This window comes from Stegostoma tigrinum, chromosome 5 (genome assembly GCF_030684315.1).
Source record: "Stegostoma tigrinum isolate sSteTig4 chromosome 5, sSteTig4.hap1, whole genome shotgun sequence".
Classification (NCBI taxonomy): Eukaryota; Metazoa; Chordata; class Chondrichthyes; order Orectolobiformes; family Stegostomatidae; genus Stegostoma; species Stegostoma tigrinum.
Window position 1 is genome coordinate 47,156,425 of NC_081358.1, and position 19,623 is coordinate 47,176,047.

General features: G+C 40.3%; 1 protein-coding gene across 6 annotated transcripts in view; it reads right to left on the bottom strand.

The window, feature by feature from the left end:
• Positions 1–19,623, bottom strand: part of LOC125451635 (protein MTSS 1-like) — a 176,337-nt gene that overhangs the window by 9,733 nt on the left and 146,981 nt on the right. For 2 of the 6 annotated variants that reach the window (XM_048528998.2, XM_048529006.2), the window contains exons 7-11: positions 17,717–17,874; positions 5,823–5,930; positions 4,797–4,894; positions 2,773–2,980; positions 500–619 (exon numbers count right to left, since the gene is read on the bottom strand). In XM_048528998.2, coding sequence (XP_048384955.1) covers positions 500–619; positions 2,773–2,980; positions 4,797–4,894; positions 5,823–5,930; positions 17,717–17,874 — 692 coding nt within the window. Of the gene's footprint in view, positions 1–499; positions 620–2,772; positions 2,984–4,796; positions 4,895–5,822; positions 5,931–17,716; positions 17,875–19,623 lie in introns of all 6 variants that reach the window. The other 4 variants (XM_048529005.2, XM_048528997.2, XM_048529001.2 and 1 more) reach the window with 3 other exon arrangements.

The window sequence follows — 19,623 nt, forward strand, 5'->3', positions numbered from 1 at the left end:
GATGATCATACTGAATAGTTCAGCAGGCCCAAAGGGCTTAATGGTCTACTCCTGCTCCTTTATTCTTTTTTCTAACCACAGACACATACACATCCATCCTTTAACAATTACTACATAGAGGAGAGGAAGTGTGGAGTGGAAACTTTACATGGCATTTTCCCTTCCCTTGATTAATGGGATGAAAGTATTTAGCAATATTCCTAACATGATCCCCAACAGTGGGTCTACGTGATTCAATACCAAAACAGTGCATGTTTTGTTTAACTGAACATTTGGCAGAGGGTGATTTTTGTTTTAGATTGACCACAATTTCAGAACACTCCGAGTTATGTACAATTAACTCAAGCATTAACAATCCATAAACAAATATCATACAGTTTATGTGGATCAATGCTAGATGAAAAAAAATGTCAGCACCTAGAATTTTGGTAATCTGAATATTTCCTCATTTTGTAGACTTACAGACCGGGAGGTGGGCAGAACGAGCAAGATTTATCACCTTTTCTGTTGATGCCCAGGCTCCCATGGTAGAACCCGAGCTTACGGAAGTGGGTGAACTGCACTCACTCACTGATTGGCACGTTTCAGATGCTTCAGAAGAGGCAGAGCTTGACGAATTCTGAAGAGCACCAATAGGGTGGATGAAGTAAAATGAAAGGGAAGAGATGAGGGAGGAAGAAATGGAACAGCAAATGCAAAAAAGGCAAAGAGAAGAAAAGCATAGAATTAGAGCCAAAACCATTTTCAAAAACAAGCAACGTCGTTAAGTAATAGCAAGTTTACAAAGGCAGGAAAGTTCAACACACTAGCACACAGAACACTTAAGATTGAAGGCAAGCAATAACCCTAGCCAGTAATCTGCTTTCTAACTAACAATATAATTAAATCAGCAAGCCTGATTAATGGGAAATAACAGTATACTTAGTTGGCAATGAATGTAATTAATGTGATATTATGCTTAGCATGGTTAATTCTTCTTCAACCAACCAAGGACTGCACACCAAGGAACTAGTAATTTTATGTTGCAAAATAATATTTCTCATGCAAAGACAAACTCCACTATAAATCTGTGATCATAAAGCAATTTTATTATCACAAAAGGTACAGTATTTGCTCAGTTTGTAACACCCTAAGCTTCTGCTTGACTGTCATTTTTATTCTCTACCTTTACTCTCATACTGACCTTTCTCTGTCCTCAATATTCTGTAGTCTTTCAACAAAACTCAATATCGATGTTTTTAATCAACCAGTTAAGTGATGCTATAAAACCTTTCTGAAGGAGGTGGGACTTGAAACCAGACTTCCTGCCTCAGAGGTAGGGTCTATATCTCTGTGCTACAGAACCCAATTAATGGTCATTGTAACCGAGAGGAGCGGCAGTTCATCTTTTGCTTAGGCACTTTACTATCTTCTGGACTAACTGAACATTGAGTTCGATAATCTCAGATCTCAGCACATGCTTTGTTGTTTTTTTTATGGGTTTTGGATTTACTCTTGTCTGCCTTTATCTTTGCTTTCATTATTCTGCCACTCACACATCCTGTAAAAGTATCTGTAGTTCCTTTATTCATCCCACTGTCACGCTTTCACCCCACACCACTAATTCATTTGTCATTTAATCTCTCCTATTTTGTATCATTTAGTAGACCGTCCTTCTGTCCTTCTTCCTATATTCACCCTATCATTTGCATAAAACTCATTTCAATTCTAAAAGATTCTGCCCAACTTGCTCAATATTACTAGCAATTCTTTCGTTTTTAAATTCAATCTTATTGAGCCGAGTAAAGTCCAATATTAATATAAAGCTACCTAATTGAAGAAATTGCTAATAGAAACAAAAAAAAAGGAAAACAAATAATTTCACATACTGAGTAGCAATGTCCACTATACTAGAAATCTAGTGGCATCCATCTCACGTTACCAATTGGCTGCTGTGAGCGTGACAGTGAGCACTTCACCAGCTCCAAAGTGCTGAGGTTCTGAAAGGAGCTATTTACACTGTATGTATGTTTTGAGTATTGCAACAGAGAAGACCATATTGTAATGTGAGTTTGTATCTTGAAAAAATGTTTGAAAATGGGTAAACGTGTGTTTTGGACTTTATGTAAAAGCTAAACCCTTTGCTGCCACTGAGCCTTTGAAGGCCAATTAGTTAAAATATATAACAACATGAAGGAGATTAAATAACCAAAAGATTACATGGTGAAATTCTCTTAAGTGGGTGAAATGGCTGAGCATTACAACAGCTAAATTAACGAACTGGAAATGTATAGACATATGTGTGCACTGAATAATGTTTAATATCAGGGGTTTTGATAATGACTCAAGATCTTGAGCTTAGTTACTACCAAAATTGTAAAGGAACAAACATCAACATTCATACATTAAAAACTTGTTCTGAGTTCATATGACACAACACTTCTTTCTCTGACAGTTAAAAACATCAATCTTTAAAACACAGTAGCATAATAGTCTTCAATTCTTTGAGTGCAAAGAAATTTGCAGATTTTAGTCTACATACATTGTTTCATTGGTTTTGCTGAAGTTCTTCAATTTTTCAATTGTTAATTTTAAAATTTTAAAAATTATAGATTTTATGACCTAAAATCTTGATGCATGGTTATGTTTAACCCTAGTTGAAAAATGCAACCAAACACTCAAAAGAGTCACTTGGTTTATAACCTTGCATTAATATAAACTATAATATTCAAGTTTTTAATAACCAAAATACGCATTGTTCAAGGAGTTGACTTTCCATTCAATTTCACATACCTGGTTGGTTCCTTCCGGCGGCATTGGGGAAGGTGACTTAGACTGGAATGCATCCTGAGACATGAAGCCAGAATCATGGGATGACACACTGGAAAGCCTCATTGGAACCTGCTGGGGTTGGTTGGAGCTGCGGTAGCGATAGTGTGAAGTGGGGGAGTGAGAGTGGGATCCACTGGATCTGGAGTCACTACTGTTAACGCTGTTCAGACTGCTAAGAGAGACAAGGAGGAGGACAGGAAGGGGAAGACCATGTATAATTAAACACGCAGGCCCCACGTTATTAGCAACAGCCATTTAATGATAAGCCAAATCAATAAAACACATCAAATAGAAACTCTGCCACTGATGCAGAAAAACAAAGTGTTAAGAATTTGCTTCACTTGGCATGTCAGTTGATTTCTTCAGCTTCCAACAGTATTACCATGTTCATTCAAATTAGCAGTGTATTCATCCAATAACTAAAGACAGCAATATATTTTGTAATTTTTGTTTTTATTTGGAGCAAAACTAAGGGTCAGCGTTGGTGACATGAATGTAAATATGGCAAGCCAATAGCTACTGTAGTCATGGAGAGTGGGAGCTTTTCCCAACAATGAACAATGACCAGTCAGACACAGGACAGTAAGTTAGACTATCACATTAGGATACATTTATTCTTCTGCAAATATAAACTTCTTCAATGTTTGGCCTTTTGCAGAGAATAAAACAATTATTTAAGCAGAATTTTTGACTACTGTTTACTTTTCCAATGCATGAACTTTATGACATTGTACCTGAAAGCACAAAATATATATTAGACCCTAAGGTCCAGGAACAGAATTAGGCCATTCGTTCCATCGAGTCTGCTCCACCATTCGATCATGGCTGACACGTTTCACACCCCCATTCTCCTGCCTTCTCCCTGCAATCCTCGATCCCCTTACCAGTCAAGAATCTATCTCTGTCTTATATACACTCAATGATTTGGGTTCCGCAGCTCTCTATCAATGAGTTCCGGACTGAAGAAATTTCTCCTCATCTTAGTTCTATAGGATCATCCCTTCACTCTGACCCTGTGTCTTGGATCTTAGTTTCTCCAACATGTAGAAACATCTTCGCCATGTCCACTTTATCAAGGCCTCTCAGTATCCTGCAAGTTTCAATGAGTTTCTCCCTCATCCTACTAAACTCCATTGGGTACAGGCTCAGGGTCCTCCATCTCTTCTCAACTGAACCTGTGTGATAATGTTAAGAGAATCCTGAACTAGGACTCCCAAGCCCCTTTGTGCTTTGGATTTCCAAAGCCATTCTCCATTTGGAAGATAGTCCATGCCCCTATTCTTCCAACCAAAGTGCACAACCACATGCTTGCCCAAAGTGTGTTCCATCTGGCACTTTGAGGGGTGATAGATTTAAGACAGATGTCAGAGGCAGGTTGTTTACTCAGAGTGGTAAGGGCGTGGAATGCCCTGCCTGCCAATGTAGTTAACTCAGCCACATTAGGGGCATTTAAACAGTCCTTGGATAAGCATATGGATAATGATGGGATAGTGTAGGGGGAGGGGTTTAGATTAGTTCACAGGTCGGCGCAACATCGAGGGCCAAAGGGCCTGTTCTACGCTGTATTGCCCTATGTTCTTTACCGACTCGCTGCAGCATTTCAGAAGCAATTTTATGTTTAAAGATATCGAAAAGACATTTGCTGTTGATGATTAGCATTTGATTAGTCAATGTTCATCATTAATTAGATTAATTTCTATATAGCTTAAACTTGCTGATCTGGCCTGTGTTGGCTCTCTTAAAGCAGTCCACTTGGTCCTATTTCTCTATGCATTCCCTTACACACTATTTATACTTAAATAAAAGACATGTCTCTCTTTCATAAAGAAAGCAAGTCAAATTAGATGGCAGGACATAGTTACAGACCTAACTGCAATATGGTTCAAGTCAGTCATCAAACTTAGAAAATGTTTACACAATCCCTTAACTGTTACTACATAATCACCGCACAGACACAACCAGTAATCCCCTGTACGCATACATACCTGCAGACACTGCTCTTCCTAGACATGGTGGTGCTTGGAGAAGAGGGAGGGGTTTGATATGTCCAGTTATAATCAGAGCCCTTCAGGTCAATAATTACCTGGAAAAATTATAAAATTGAGAATGTAAATAAAATGCGCTTCAAAAATTAATTGTATGATAAATCATACATTTTACGATACTGGCAGAAAACTTGCTATTGTGATGATACTGTAGGTTTAAGAGCTATGTTTTGTCCTAGTTTTTTTTGAGACTGGGGACAGGCTACGAGTAGTCAATGAGAAGATAAACAGCTTATGAAGCATTGGGTTCTTTTTTTAAGTTGGAACAATAGAAGCAGCTTGAATGGGTGTGGTCTAGCTCCTACCACAGAAGCAGTTGATTAGTTTTTAACAGTAACAGAAGCTGATGGGATTGTGAAAAATTGCCATATCTCTGTTTGCTACAGCTGAAACTTAGCTCTCTCTCTCTCTCTCACACACACACACAGAATAGTCCTTTGATGTTCTTTCCTTTTAGACTGTCTCACATGCAGTTCTCCAATATGTTTTCTGAATTTGCCTTCTGCCAAGAATATTTTTATGGGATATTACTATATTGGAACAGTTAATTAATAATAGTAACTGTATCTATTAACCTGTTAAGTTTTCTAAAAAGTTAATTTACTCCAATTCCTTCTTTCTTTTGTTGTATTTTAACCACAGTGGGTGAATAAATATGTGTTTACTTTAAATCCTGTAGTTTGACTGCTGGAATTGCCACACCTAATATTCACCTTTAAAATAAGAAAAAGTTATGGTCTTTACTATCTTCTGAATATTTTGAGGGGGTTGGTCTGGTCCATGACACTAAACATTTAGAGGAAAGCCAGAGAGAAATACATTACAGCATTGTTACCAACACATGAAGTTTCTGAATGACACTAAAATCACTCAGATCATAACTTCTCAAAATAAATTTTGTACAGCATAACTACCACAAATTTAAGTAACTCACTCTATAATTCCATGGGCCACTGAATCACTGACCTGCTCACTGGCTGTTGGTAATTTGTGAGGATCCATCGTCAGGTTAGACAGGTCATCTGTAATAGTCTGCAAATGGGTTACTTCTCCCAGCATTGACATCTCTTCTTCCTAAGAGAGAAACAGTACTTACATTTTAATAAAAAGTCATACAGGGGACTGTCCTAATGAATTTGATGCTATCTAGGTCTTTAAAATTTATCCAATTTCTGATCCTAGTCAACAGTCATCCTTACGCCCACCATAGCGGCGGTGATGACTTTATGTGAACGGGGATGGCCATTAAAGGTTTGTGAAATGGTTAGGTCTTATTTTCATAACCTGATATTTGAATGCTCATGTTAACTGCAACTGTCCAGCACAAGTCCAGCATGTTATCAGTTCCTGCTATGGGCTGATAGTGGCTGTTTCATTATTGTGTCACAGGTAGCCCCTTTTGCAGGATTCAGCCACATCCCACTTCATAACTGGATGATTCTTGACACTCAGTGGCTCTCATCTGTGGCACTGCGTAGCTGCTTGTGCAAAGCAGTGGCCATAATTTGGTAAATTCATAGCCCACTCCGGTTGAAGATATTATTCTGGTTACGTCCACGTGAGGGATAATGCCCATCTCCAACTGCCCAGTGAAAAATGCTGCAGATACTGTAGACAAAATAGTATTACCTCACCAGTACTGAAAGCACTGCAAGACATCTGTGAGAACAGCTCTAAAGTTCAAACTTTGTGCCGAAAATTAAATTGTCTTTCTTGCATAGAGATGGTATGTGGCCGGCACTGGTGCTCCTGTTGCCTTTTCAACCTCCCCCCACCTTCACTCCATAGGTCTGGGAATATCAAGTTTCACCTGGATCCTCTGGGCAAGTTAAGCCCCTTATAACTGAAAATGCTGCAGGTCCACAAGCAGAAGTATTAGTCATTGCTTTTCATCTACCCCAATGTCATTTGTCCAGTAAAAAGTATCGTATTCTCTCCACACACTGGGTCCAGTCTTCGATGGTAGGATCAAACAAGTCAAGTTTCCTAAATAAAGGTATAATGCTAGAAATTATTCCAAGATGACTGTTGCAAGCAAATGTTCTTCAGGCACGTACTGTTTTGTCCTGTCGCTACTAAAATAACCGCACAGGGGCTGGTATCTCTTCACCAGGGATCTCCACTTATGAAATAATGACATTGATGTCAGTATCCTGTAATCAGGTCACCCTTTATTTACTTGTGTAAATACTTTATTTACCAGTACACTGGTTATAACCAGCCAGCTCAGAGACAGTTCCCTGAACTGAGGTGATTCTAAATCCCCTGTTTATATTGGTCAGTGAGGGGTTCTTTAATAACCTGGTCCAATCAGGGAGCCTGGGCCAAACAACCCCACTCAAGGATCTCATTGTCAACAAGGTCCACCTGGTTTCAACCACTAAGTGTCACAGGACAAATGAACTGTCCTCGATAAAGACAACATTTTCCAAGTGCAGGACGGCACTGCTCTGCTGGGAAGGGAACTATTGTGATAACCCATATCTCATAATGATGCTGCTGCTTTTGGCACACAACTAGCTGGGGAGAGTCAGCTAACAGAGCTATCAGCGACCACACGTTTTTTGCAAAATGTTTGAATTCTCTCCCTGGAGGAAAGAAAATCGTCCACGACTTTACATCTATCTCACGTGAATAAGTGTGCGACCATCACCAGTGCGTAGGCTCAATTATTAGTCCTGAGGGTATCAAAGATAAATTCTACAAGGGCTTGGACAGAACTACTGAAAATTTTATGGGAAGACAATTTCACTATGATGATGAACTTCAATGCCAAATATCAAAGTATAGGAGAAGGCAAAATGGCATACTTCTTCTCAGTGTTTCCATCTGCTACAATATATCAATAATCAATTCCATCTTTAAACAGAAGGATGAGAACAAAGACACTGGGATTAGATTGACTTTATCATTGCTCGGGACAACAACATAAATTATGTTATGCTCACCATGGCTATCGAAACATAAGAACAAGAGTAGTCCATTAAGCCAGTGAGCCACAGTATTTATACTGCCAGTCCAGTTCAATTTTTGGTCAAGGAATTTGATAATAAGAGATTCAGCAACGATAATGCCATTAAATGTCAAGGGGCATGGTTAGAATTGCTCTTGCTGGATGGCGAAATCACCTGGCACTTGTATGATGTAAATACTACTTGCCACCTATCAGTCTAAGCCCGATTAACATTCAGGTCTCACTGCATAAGGGCAATAGCTATTTCTTTATCTGAGGCATCATTAAATTCATTAAAGTTGCTGGACAATCAGCACAGCGCATTTCCATTTCTAATTTTATAATGAGGGAAGCTCATTGATGAAGCAGCTGAAGTTAGTTTGGTCTATGATACTACTGTGAGGAGGTCCTGTTTTAAATTTTATTTGGTTTATTTATTGTCATGTATACTGTTAGAAAATACAGCAATAAGTGGTTCGTTTAGTGTTGCCACTCTCCAGTGCCAACTTAAAACATAGAAAAATAAAGCAAAACATGATGCCCTTAGACTTGAGATGATTGACCTATAACAACTGCAACCAAGTTTTTTGTACTAGATATGATTCAAACCTGATTCCCATTGACATCAGCTTTGTTCAGACTCCTAGGGCCATATTCAGTTAAATATTGCATTGATATCAAAGGCAATCATACTATCACATCACTTCTGGAGTTCAGTTCTTCAGTCTACATTTGGATCAAGTCTGTATTAGTCAGGAGCCGAGTGACCCTTCAAGAACCAAACTGAGCATCTGTGAGTAGGTTATTCCTAGCAAGCACTATATGACAGCACTGGCAACAACCCCTCCATCACTTTGCTGATGCTTAAGAATTGATTGATTAGATGGTCACTTTAGGAGTGAATTGTCCTGCTTTTTGTGGACAGGACATACCTGGGCATTTTCCATATTGTCAGGTAGATCTAATGTTGTAGCTGTACTGGAACAGCTTTGCTAGATACATCACGTGTTCTAGAGTACAAGTCGTCAGTACCAATGCTGAAACATCATGGGGACCCACAGCATTTGCTGTATCTAATGTCTTCAGCTGTTTTTTGACATCAGACGGAGTGAATTGAATCGGCTGAAGGCTACTGTCTGTGATCTGGGGAACTCGAGGGAGGCAGCCACGATGGATTATCCACTTCACACTTCTGGCTGAACATGGATGCCAACGCTTCAGCCTTGGCTTTTGAATTGATGTGCTGAGTTTCCCCATCACTGAGGATCCTGTTAGTTCAATTATTCTCCACCATTAAGAATTGGATACATACTACAGAGCTTAGATCTGATCTGCTGGCAACAGAATTACCAAATCCTGTTTACTGCGTGCTGCTTCTCCTGTTTGGTTTCCAAATATTTCTGTGGTGTAGCTTGATCAGATTGAAAAGTAGAAGTTCAGCCCAAGTTTCTCTAACCATTCCTCACAGTACAAACCTTCAACTCTAGGGATTAGCATTGTGGTCACTCATACCCTGTGGCAACAGACATCAATATATGGAAGTAAGTATATTTTAAAATGAGTGCCGCGCTGAACAATCACTTGCACACTGATTTGCTAACTAAATCAGCATACTCTCACCAATTTCATTTTTCTCGAAAAATATTAAATTATTAGACATCAGTTAAGTAATTTGAATTAAAAGTGGACAGTACTAAAAGGGGATGTTGGTTCAGGTACTCTTGTGATTTACAAAACAAGGAATTTCTGCAAAATAAGACATACAGCACCTTGCAAATCTTCTTTTTGAGTAAATGAGAAAGAAGAAGGCACCAAACACAAATTGTAAACAAACAATTATATAGTAAATTGACCAAATACATAAACTTCATTTTATTCACGAAAAGCAGCTGTATAATATTAATATTTATTGTTTAATTATTTGAAAATTTTCAGGTCCTCCCTTGATGATATTCAATTATACTTAATTAGATGGTCTTAGCTCATTACTCTTATAATTGAATAAAGCGAAGCTGCTCATTTGTGTTTCAGAGTGTGGTATTGAGATCAATGTTATTAAACATACCATAGCTGTGAAGTACAAACCTGACCTAAAAGGGAAATACAAATATTTCAAATTATACATCAAACTGTTGTTTTCTACCATTTCCATCTACAAAACTTAGTAAATGAACTGCAACAGCATTTGGAAATACAACAGAGCCGCAAGTGTCCATATTCTTTACTGCCTACACTAATAGGCAAGTGGTCATTTTCAGCAGCATTTCTTCCATTTATTCCACTGGCAACAATTAATACAGTAGGATCAGTTGCCTTGCAGCTAACTTACCTATCCGCTCTGACAATGTAAAGAGAGTTAGCCAAAGGCGCTCCAGATGTCAACCATTGCCATCTTCCAGTTGTTGAACAGAATTAACTGCCAATGGTACGTCCTCATGTCCTGAAATACTAATTGCAGCATAGGTGGCACAAATCTTGGCTTGAAGATTGGTTCATAATCTGCCTATTTATAGGCAGTCTATCTGCATTACTGCATATAAAGAAACAGAGTTTGCACTGATTTTGAAGTCTCTCTCTCTCAGCTGAAAAGCGCTGCAGAGTTGAGTGAGCGCAAATCAGCTTTCAATTCCCAACTCAGGGATTGGCGCGATGAGCATTTCTGGGGCTAACTTCGCACCTGGAACTGCGGACAGGTGTGTGGAATATCAGCAGAACAAGAAAATCGGGTGATTTTGCCAGCAGAACTGAAAGGCATAGTGTGTGGAAAGCAACAGATTGTTTGAAGTTCAGAACAGCCATTGGCATTGTTTTGATTCCTGGGAAAGGGGGAGAAAAACAAGTCTTCTCTATCATGCTGAACGAGTGCTTTTACACCAGCAATATTTTTAACCTGGTCATTTGGCATTTCTATCACACAAAGCCGTTTTGTGATGTTAGTACAAAGGATTTCAGGGAATTTAAAAATGTTGGTGAAATTAACTCTCAAGAAACATTGTTTAGATGTCAGAATGCATATTTTATTATTGCCACTTTACTACATGGCTTCAGCCATAGTTCGGTAGTAGCACTGACTCCCAGTCAGCAGGAATGGGTTCAAAGCCCACCTGAGAGATGCAAGAGCAAGCAAGAGCAAGAGGCACCTCATAGCAATGCTGGTAGTGTCTTCAAAAGGTCCATCACATCCAGTGGCAAAGATGATCTAACAGCAGGGTCTTCCCTCATGCTCAGATGTCCAGGATCCAGCCTCTAAATCACTCAAATAAGTATAATTATTTTATTTTACTTGACAAACGCAAGAGGAAGCTCTCAGTTAAAGTTAAGTCTGTGTATAAGAATCACTTCTTTAAGTAAAACAACTTTAAGTGAATCATGGGTTTTGATAGGAATAAGTTCTCAAGCTGGTATTGGGCTCCTTCTAACATTCTATTTCTGCAGAAACAAATGCACAAGCTGAAATTCATATGCAATGCTTGGAAACAGTGTGCAAAATAAATAATTATAATATAAATAAATAACCTTCATTAAACTTAGTAAATATCACAGAACTGAAACGTTGCCACACATGGGCAGGTGCTGGTCAGAATATCAGTTAGATGAGTTGCTTAGAGATTCTTTCATTCTTTCTACCACCTTGATTTAACCTCTCAATGTCCCAAAGTGTCTGTGTTCTGCACCCAAATTTTGGTTGGTGAAGATGTTTGATTTCCTTGTGGATGTTTTGAGGACACAACAAAAGAACTTTCGTGGAGGTGGCTTTGAGTGGTTTAGAGGCTGGATCCTGGACATGTTAACATGCTTTTAAATCATCTTTGCCACTGGATGTGATGGACTTTTTGAAGACACTACTGGCATTACTATGAGGTGCCTGCACAGTGTCATGACCATAGTCTCAGGTTTGAGATCTTGCTCCTCTCTTAGGAGGCTTAATGACTTTAGTTGGAGGATTCCTATTTTGAATTAAGTTCAAGGTGGCACACAATGACCTGATCAGTTTGACTTTCCTTTTCAGCCTACCGACTCTGTAGCCATATTGAATCTTCGCTTGAAAATTCCTCTGAGGAATGCAAGCAATTCCCACACACCAGCCTCAACCACTTCATAAAAGTAGCCTCTGAAAGATTATTATTTCATGCTGAACCTCAGAGTCTGTACTGCAGACTCTCCTTGGCCACTGACCCAATCAAACCACAATTTCAGACACAATAACGTGACTCCATCTAATGAATCAACAGTACTGCTAAAGCCCCTGTATGCTGAAGCCATGTCAAAATTCCCTGACTGATGGTGTATTTTCACCATCTGTTGCTATGATGATTTGACAGAAGGTTTGAGAAAGCTCACAGACCTTGAATGTGGCTATTCCTCCCTGATTCATGGAATGGAGGCGCAAAGCCATATTAAGAGGCAGGCAAAGCATCTTTGCATATCAGACAATTCATCAAGGCTGATAGAAAAACATGGGCAATTATTCAAGAGATGCAATACCTTGAAAGTGAGATTTTCTCTGGTACAATACGCCCTCTAGGAAGGTACAGATAGAACCACTCTTGTAGGAGTGCTCCTGTCATTCAGGCTTTCTTATTTGAATTCCAAATGACATACAGATTCTCCGTGGGATAAGCCCTCTTAAACTGATAAACCACAAAGTGCTTAATCTTAAAAGCTCCTGCAGTGTTTTCACCAAGTGGAACAATCAAGCTATCTTTGGTAGCTTTAAATCGTAGTGCTGTCATTTCTTATTTCAAAATTGTTATGAAGAGGTTTCATTCTTAATTCAATTTTGAGCACTCATGTTTGAAGAGTTGTGGGTTGTAGTTGATTAGGAGTGAAGAAATACCTGAGCTAGTTTCTTTTTAAAAAAAGGGTCACTCAAATGACATTCTGACACTTATCATACACTTTTGGGGGTCAAATGGACTTCTTTACTCGAAATCACATTTCTGGATTTATGGCTTTGTAAATTGTTTGAAGTTGAGTCGGGATACACACTGTGAAGAGAGAGAAGCTACTCAACTCTATGTTTCAGAGAAAACCCTTTTGGACGAACCAGTGAGAGATCTGAAAAACTGATAAAGCTTGCAAAGCCTCGGAGTTCTCGACATTCCCGGCTAAACCATGTCTGCAAATGTCCCAGAATAACTGCCTTTGTTTCATGGTGCCAACTTGTGTGCGCTAAGATGCTGAGTGAAATACATTTTAAACACATCATGCTTTTTTCTTTTTTCCTTCAAGAGCTAACAAAGAAAGTTTTTCTTTTAATGGGGGGGGTGTGTGTGTGTGTGTGTGTGTGTGTGTGTGTGTGTGTGTGTGTGTGTGTGTGTGTGTGTGTGTGTGTGTGTGTGTATATGTGTATATTACAGGAAGGGTAAATATTTATCCTTTTCTATCTCAATTTGTTAATCAGTTTTACATCTTTAGGTCCTGTTTTTCGCAATAAATCAATTATTTTGCTGCTTAATAAATACACTTGTTGATGTATCTTTATATTTATTACATTTAGAATAATATCTGTGTAAAAATGGCCTTGTTCTTAACTGGGTAAAGCATTTAAGTTTATGTCTGCGTTTTGGTGTTGTGGGCCAAGAGAGGGAGAAACAGTTCACTTCTCCAAGAGATAATGGGAACTGCAGATGCTGGAGATTCCAAGATAATAAAATGTGAGGCTGGATGAACACAGCAGGCCAAGCAGCATCTCAGGAGCACAAAAGCTGACGTTTCGGGCCTAGACCCTTCATCAGAGAGGGGGATGGGGGGAGGGAACTGGAATAAATAGGGAGAGAGGGGGAGGCGGACCGAAGATGGAGAGCAAAGAAGATAGGTGGAGAGGGTGTAGGTGGGGAGGTAGGGAGGGGATAGGTCAGTCCAGGGAAGACGGACAGGTCAAGGAGGTGGGATGAGGTTAGTAGGTAGCTGGGGGTGCGGCTTGGGGTGGGAGGAAGGGATGGGTGAGAGGAAGAACCGGTTAGGGAGGCAGAGACAGGTTGGACTGGTTTTGGGATGCAGTGGGTGGGGGGGAAGAGCTGGGCTGGTTGTGTGGTGCAGTGGGGGGAGGGGATGAACTGGGCTGGTTTAGGGATGCAGTGGGGGAAGGGGAGATTTTGAAACTGGTGAAGTCCACATTGATACCATATGGCTGCAGGGTTCCCAGGCGGAATATGAGTTGCTGTTCCTGCAACTTTCGGGTGGCATCATTGTGGCAGTGCAGGAGGCCCATGATGGACATGTCATCAAGAGAATGGGAGGGGGAGTGGAAATGGTTTGCGACTGGGAGGTGCAGTTGTTTGTTGCGAACTGAGCGGAGGTGTTCTGCAAAGCGGTCCCCAAGCCTCCGCTTGGTTTCCCCAATGTAGAGAAAGCCGCACCGGGTACAGTGGATGCAGTATACCACATTGGCAGATGTGCAGGTGAACCTCTGCTTAATGTGGAATGTCATCTTGGGGCCTGGGATGGGGGTGAGGGAGGAGGTGTGGGGACAAGTGTAGCATTTCCTGCGGTTGCAGGGGAAGGTGCCGGGTGTGGTGGGGTTGGAGGGCAGTGTGGAGCGAACAGGGGAGTCACGGAGAGAGTGGTCTCTCCGGAAAGCAGACAGGGGTGGGGATGGAAAAATGTCTTGGGTGGTGGGGTCGGATTGTAAATGGCGGAAGTGTCGGAGGATAATGCGTTGTATCCGGAGGTTGGTAGGGTGGTGTGTGAGAACGAGGGGGATCCTCTTGGGGCGGTTGTGGCGGGGGCGGGGTGTGAGGGATGTGTCGCGGGAAATGCGGGAGACGCGGTCAAGGGCGTTCTCAATCACCGTGGGGGGGAAGTTGCGGTCCTTAAAGAACTTGGACATCTGCAGCCATATGGTATCAATGTGGACTTCACCAGTTTCAAAATCTCCCCTTCCCCCACTGCATCCCTAAACCAGCCCAGTTCATCCCCTCCCCCCACTGCACCACACAACCAGCCCAGCTCTTCCCCCCCACCCACTGCATCCTCTCACCCATCCCTTCCTCCCACCCCAAGCCGCACCCCCAGCTACCTACTAACCTCATCCCACCTCCTTGACCTGTCCGTCTTCCCTGGACTGACCTATCCCCTCCCTACCTCCCCACCTACACCCTCTCCACCTATCTTCTTTGCTCTCCATCTTCGGTCCGCCTCCCCCTCTCTCCCTATTTATTCCAGTTCCCTCCCCCCATCCCCCTCTCTGATGAAGGGTCTAGGCCCGAAACGTCAGCTTTTGTGCTCCTGAGATGCTGCTTGGCCTGCTGTGTTCATCCAGCCTCACATTTTATTATCACTTCTCCAACATTGTTTGACACAACATGCATATTCTCAATGGCAACCGTTTCCAAAAAAAGTCCCATATCATCAATGTTAAAAACTTGCTTTGGTGGGTAGCCATCTTCTTCAATGATTTTCTTCAAATGGGCAGGGAATTTATCAATTGCCTCTTTATCAGCTCCAGTTGCTGCACTGGACATTTTAACGTTTTGGAGACAGAAATGCTTCCTGAGATTTTCAAATCATCCACAACTAGCATTGAAACGTTATGATTGGGAACTCTCGGGCTGTTCACTCAGAACATCTTCATTCTGGCTTTTAATTTTTCTTGGATGACCATCAAACTAAGAAGAACCTGGCACTGGTTTAGGTCTTCAATCCAGATTGACAGAGTCTTTTCCATGTTTTCTATTATCTAGTTTCTAGTCCCAATTACCCTGCCAGCACTTAAAATATGACACATTTCATTTTATCAGCATTGCTACGGATTGTTCTCACTGTTGTAGATGAATACCCAAGCAGTCTGGCAATATCAACTCTCATTTTCCAGCCTCAACAAATTTTAAACTTTCAATTTTGCTGTTAAGTGGATAGCTTTTTTTTGCTTTCTATGTAGTATTTAGTTCATTACCAACTGCTGGGTGTTTCTTGCTCATGTTTAAATATGCTTCCTGGGGACTACAGCACTAAATTGTAAGTGTGAAATAAAGAACTCTGGTCTCTTCTGCCTCATCTGCCGCAAGTGGTACCTCTTATTGCTTTTAAAATAACTTTTGTGCTTCACCGGCTCAAGACTGAACAGGGAAGTCAGCTTTCTCAAGTGTACACCCTGTATGTTTCACTCAACAAGCACAAAAATGAGGAAAACAATTTACTGTGCCAGCAAATGCACTTTTCACAAAGACTTGAATTGCTCTGTGCCTCACTGAAAGCAGGCATTCCTGAAAATCAGCTTGTCAAGAAATGGGCGGTTTTCATAGAAATGTGCAATCCTGGCTGCAATTTCTGGTTGAAAAAAAAATCCTCGACTTGGATATTTTTTGTCCAGAACTTTGACTTCTCCTTTTAAAGAAATCTTTCAAACATGAGCACTTTTCCTCACGATGATGCTCTTCAGGACACAGTACCAAATGCCAGATGAATATTTAATATGTAATGTGTGAATTGACAACAGCAATGCACAGTACCATTTGATGCAGTTCTTGAGGACGCTGACAAGTAATGAGTGCAATGACGCATGTATACGCATTACGTACAGTGACGACATCCAACATATGCCCAACGACACAAACTGAAATTATGGCATAATTCAGCTCGGACTCGATAGGGCCATTTGCTCACCACGCAAGCTTGATGTAAAAGCAAGGTACTGATTTTGCAAAGCTCAAAACAGTGTCCAACTTTAAACGTGATTCCATGGTTGCTAACTAATCATGACTGTGCTAAGGATTACACTAAGAACCAATTTAACATTACTGGTCTGGCTTGTAGCACATTTTATGACATTACTTATTCCTCCCACTTCGGGTATAGCCTTAATAAAAACCGAAAGAACTGCGGATGCTGTGAATCAGGAACAAAAATAAAGTTGCTGTAAAAGCTCAGCAGGTCTGGCAGCATCCGTGAATGAAAAATCGTTTCGGGTCCGGTGATCCTTCGTCACAATTAGCTCTGAGGAAGGGTCACTGGGCCTAAAATGTTAACTCTGATTTTTCCATCACAGATGCTGCCAGGCCTGTTGAGCTTTTACAGCAACTTTGTTTTTGTTGTTGTTGGGTATAGCCTTCTTCAAATCAAAATCACATTGTGCAGTTGATTTTCAGATCAAGATGTTAAGCTACACAATGTGTTCACATCAGAGAGATGTAGCCTCCCCGTTATCCATAATACACCTCATTCCGTACCTCCTCATTGCAATAGCAGCCACATATATTCACAAATGATGTCCCGTGCTTTGAAAACAAAGGGTGTGTCCAGATATAGAGCTTTTTCCTCAACTCAAAATTTTCCCTGGTGCTTTCCTCATTGCAACACCTTGACTAATAGACAAGTTGCAGGTTTGAATTTAAACTCAAGTGTCACAATTAAAACTGAAAGAACTGCAGATGTAAATCAGAAATAAGACAAAAATTTCCAGAAAAGCTCAGCAGGTCTGGCAGCATCTGGGGAGAGAAATCAGAGTCAATATTTCAAGTCCAGTGACTCTTCCTAATTTGAAGGCAATTTCTACTTTTGTTTTAGATAGTTAACTGTTTGCTGGTATATTCGACATGGCTGCATCTCCACCAAACTGCACCCTCTTCTCTTGTGGCATAAACTGTTCTTGCCTTTGAGATTTGATGTTATGATTCTGTCCTGATGAGTGCATGATGAAAAGCCTCAACAGAATGTATTTTTTCTCAGTATTATTTGTGTTGTGCGCTAACAGGTGACTATAAGTAACCTGATGAAGATAGTCTGGTTCCCAACAGAAGTGGAGAATGAATTTAAAATCTAAGTACTGGGGTAAAATAAGTGAATCCTCAACATTTCTTTTAATCGCCCAATGCAACAGATCGTTTTTAGCAATGTTTATACCATTTACGAAAGGAATTATGCAACAACATTCTTCCTGATTATGTGCAACAAGAAACAAACTTACAACCACAGGTCGCAACATGGAAACAAAAGCACAAAAGCGACTGCGTTCTTCAATGAGGGCTCTACGAACAGCTTGTTTTTCTGTCTCTTCAAGCAGAAGGTATTTATCATTTACATCTTGTAAAGCACTGTCCAACTGGGGTTGAATGTCTCCTTTTCCTGAAAAGACACAGAAATAATGATCAATTTGAAACCACTATATTAATGGTTTTCACTTTCCTCTTTGTGTACTCATGACATGTTAACAAAACCAACAGATGTGTTTTATCATCAGTTGTGAAACATTATCTGAACTGTTCTTTCACGGCAGATGTTGCCCAACCTGCTGAGGATTTCTAGCATTCACTGGTTTTGATTTTGTCTTTGTTTTTAGACTCTGTGATGTTAAAAAAAATCACAATAGAGATTTTAGGAATGAAATCCAAACTCTTCAGGATCAATAACTTCTGACTGTGAACACTGACCTTTTGTTTCAAATTGTTCTTTTTTTCATTTCCCTCTCATTTCTGCTCACACTCAGCAACACATCTGCGCCGAGCACACCATTTATTTCTTGCCCTTCATTCTCTTTGGCTTTGTAAGGTAATTCTGTCTTCCAATCTCACTTGTCTTCTATCTTATCACAACCTTCCTTTCCTCCTCAAAACCAAATTACACCTCTAACCTTTCCCAGTTCTGACAAAAGGTCTTGACCTGAAACATTAACTGTTTCATTCTCCACAGATGCTACCTGGTCTTGCAGAGAATTCTGGTATTTTCTGTTTTAATTCCTTCCTGATCTGTATGGCTTAATTCATTATTTCATTAAATAGCCAAGTTAGATTGCCTAAAAGGACAGGTCTTCTTCAAATTCAGACACTCAACTGTGAAAATGGCTTGCAATTGATATACACTGTTATGGGTGTGTTGACAATATAATTTTTAATTTTCTGTTCTCTTAAAGTTGTGATTATTGTTGGTTCTGCTGACTGTTTAGACTTGGGTGCTAAGATTTAGATATAAACTAACCTATCAGACACTCAGTCCTTTGCATTTTTGCTCTTGATTTGCAGCTGGTGAAAAGCTTTTTGATATGTAGATTACAAACAAAATTTGAAATTAGTACTACAGATCAACTAATCATACAATACTCTCCAAAAAGCTGAGTTAATTAGTGACATCTGCCCTTGATGTTAAAAAACCAAATAACTATGGATGCTGGAAAGCTGAAATAAAAACAGAAACTGCTGGAAAAACTCAGCAACTCTGGCAGCATCTGTGGAGAGAAAGCAAAGTTTATGTTTTGGGTCCAGAGATTGTGCTGAACATAGCAACGAAAAGGATGGTATATATATATGCTGAAGCTGGGGTTGGGGGAGTGGGGAGGAGGAAACGATAGATGAAGATGAAGCCCAGAGAAAAAGAAAGGAGAAGGGGTAGAGAAATACACTGAAAAAACAAGCATTGGTGATCACAGCAGGGTCAGGCAACATCCATGGAGACACAGCAAGTTAATGTTTTGAACCTAGGTGAACCTTCATCAGCTCTGATATAAACGGGCAGGTGTTGTGTCTGCTTCGATTTCATGGGAAGATAAGAGGGTGTGGAGGAGGAATGGACCAAAGTGTCCAGAAGGGAACAATGTGTACAATTACCCATTCCTTTGCCTGTTTTTCTCTCTCTAGGCTCCATATCCACCTATCGTTTACTCCTCCATGCCTTCCACCAACCCCCATCTTCCACATATATACCAACCTTTGTCTATTTAGGATCAGTTCTGAAGAAGGGTCAATGGAGCTGAAACATAAACTCTGTTTTCACTCCAAAGATGCTGCCAGACCTGCTCAGCTTTTCAGTTTTTGTTCCAGTATCAGTAGTTCTTTGTTTTTTTTAAAAATTTAGTATTTAACTCATTGCCACATCTCTTCC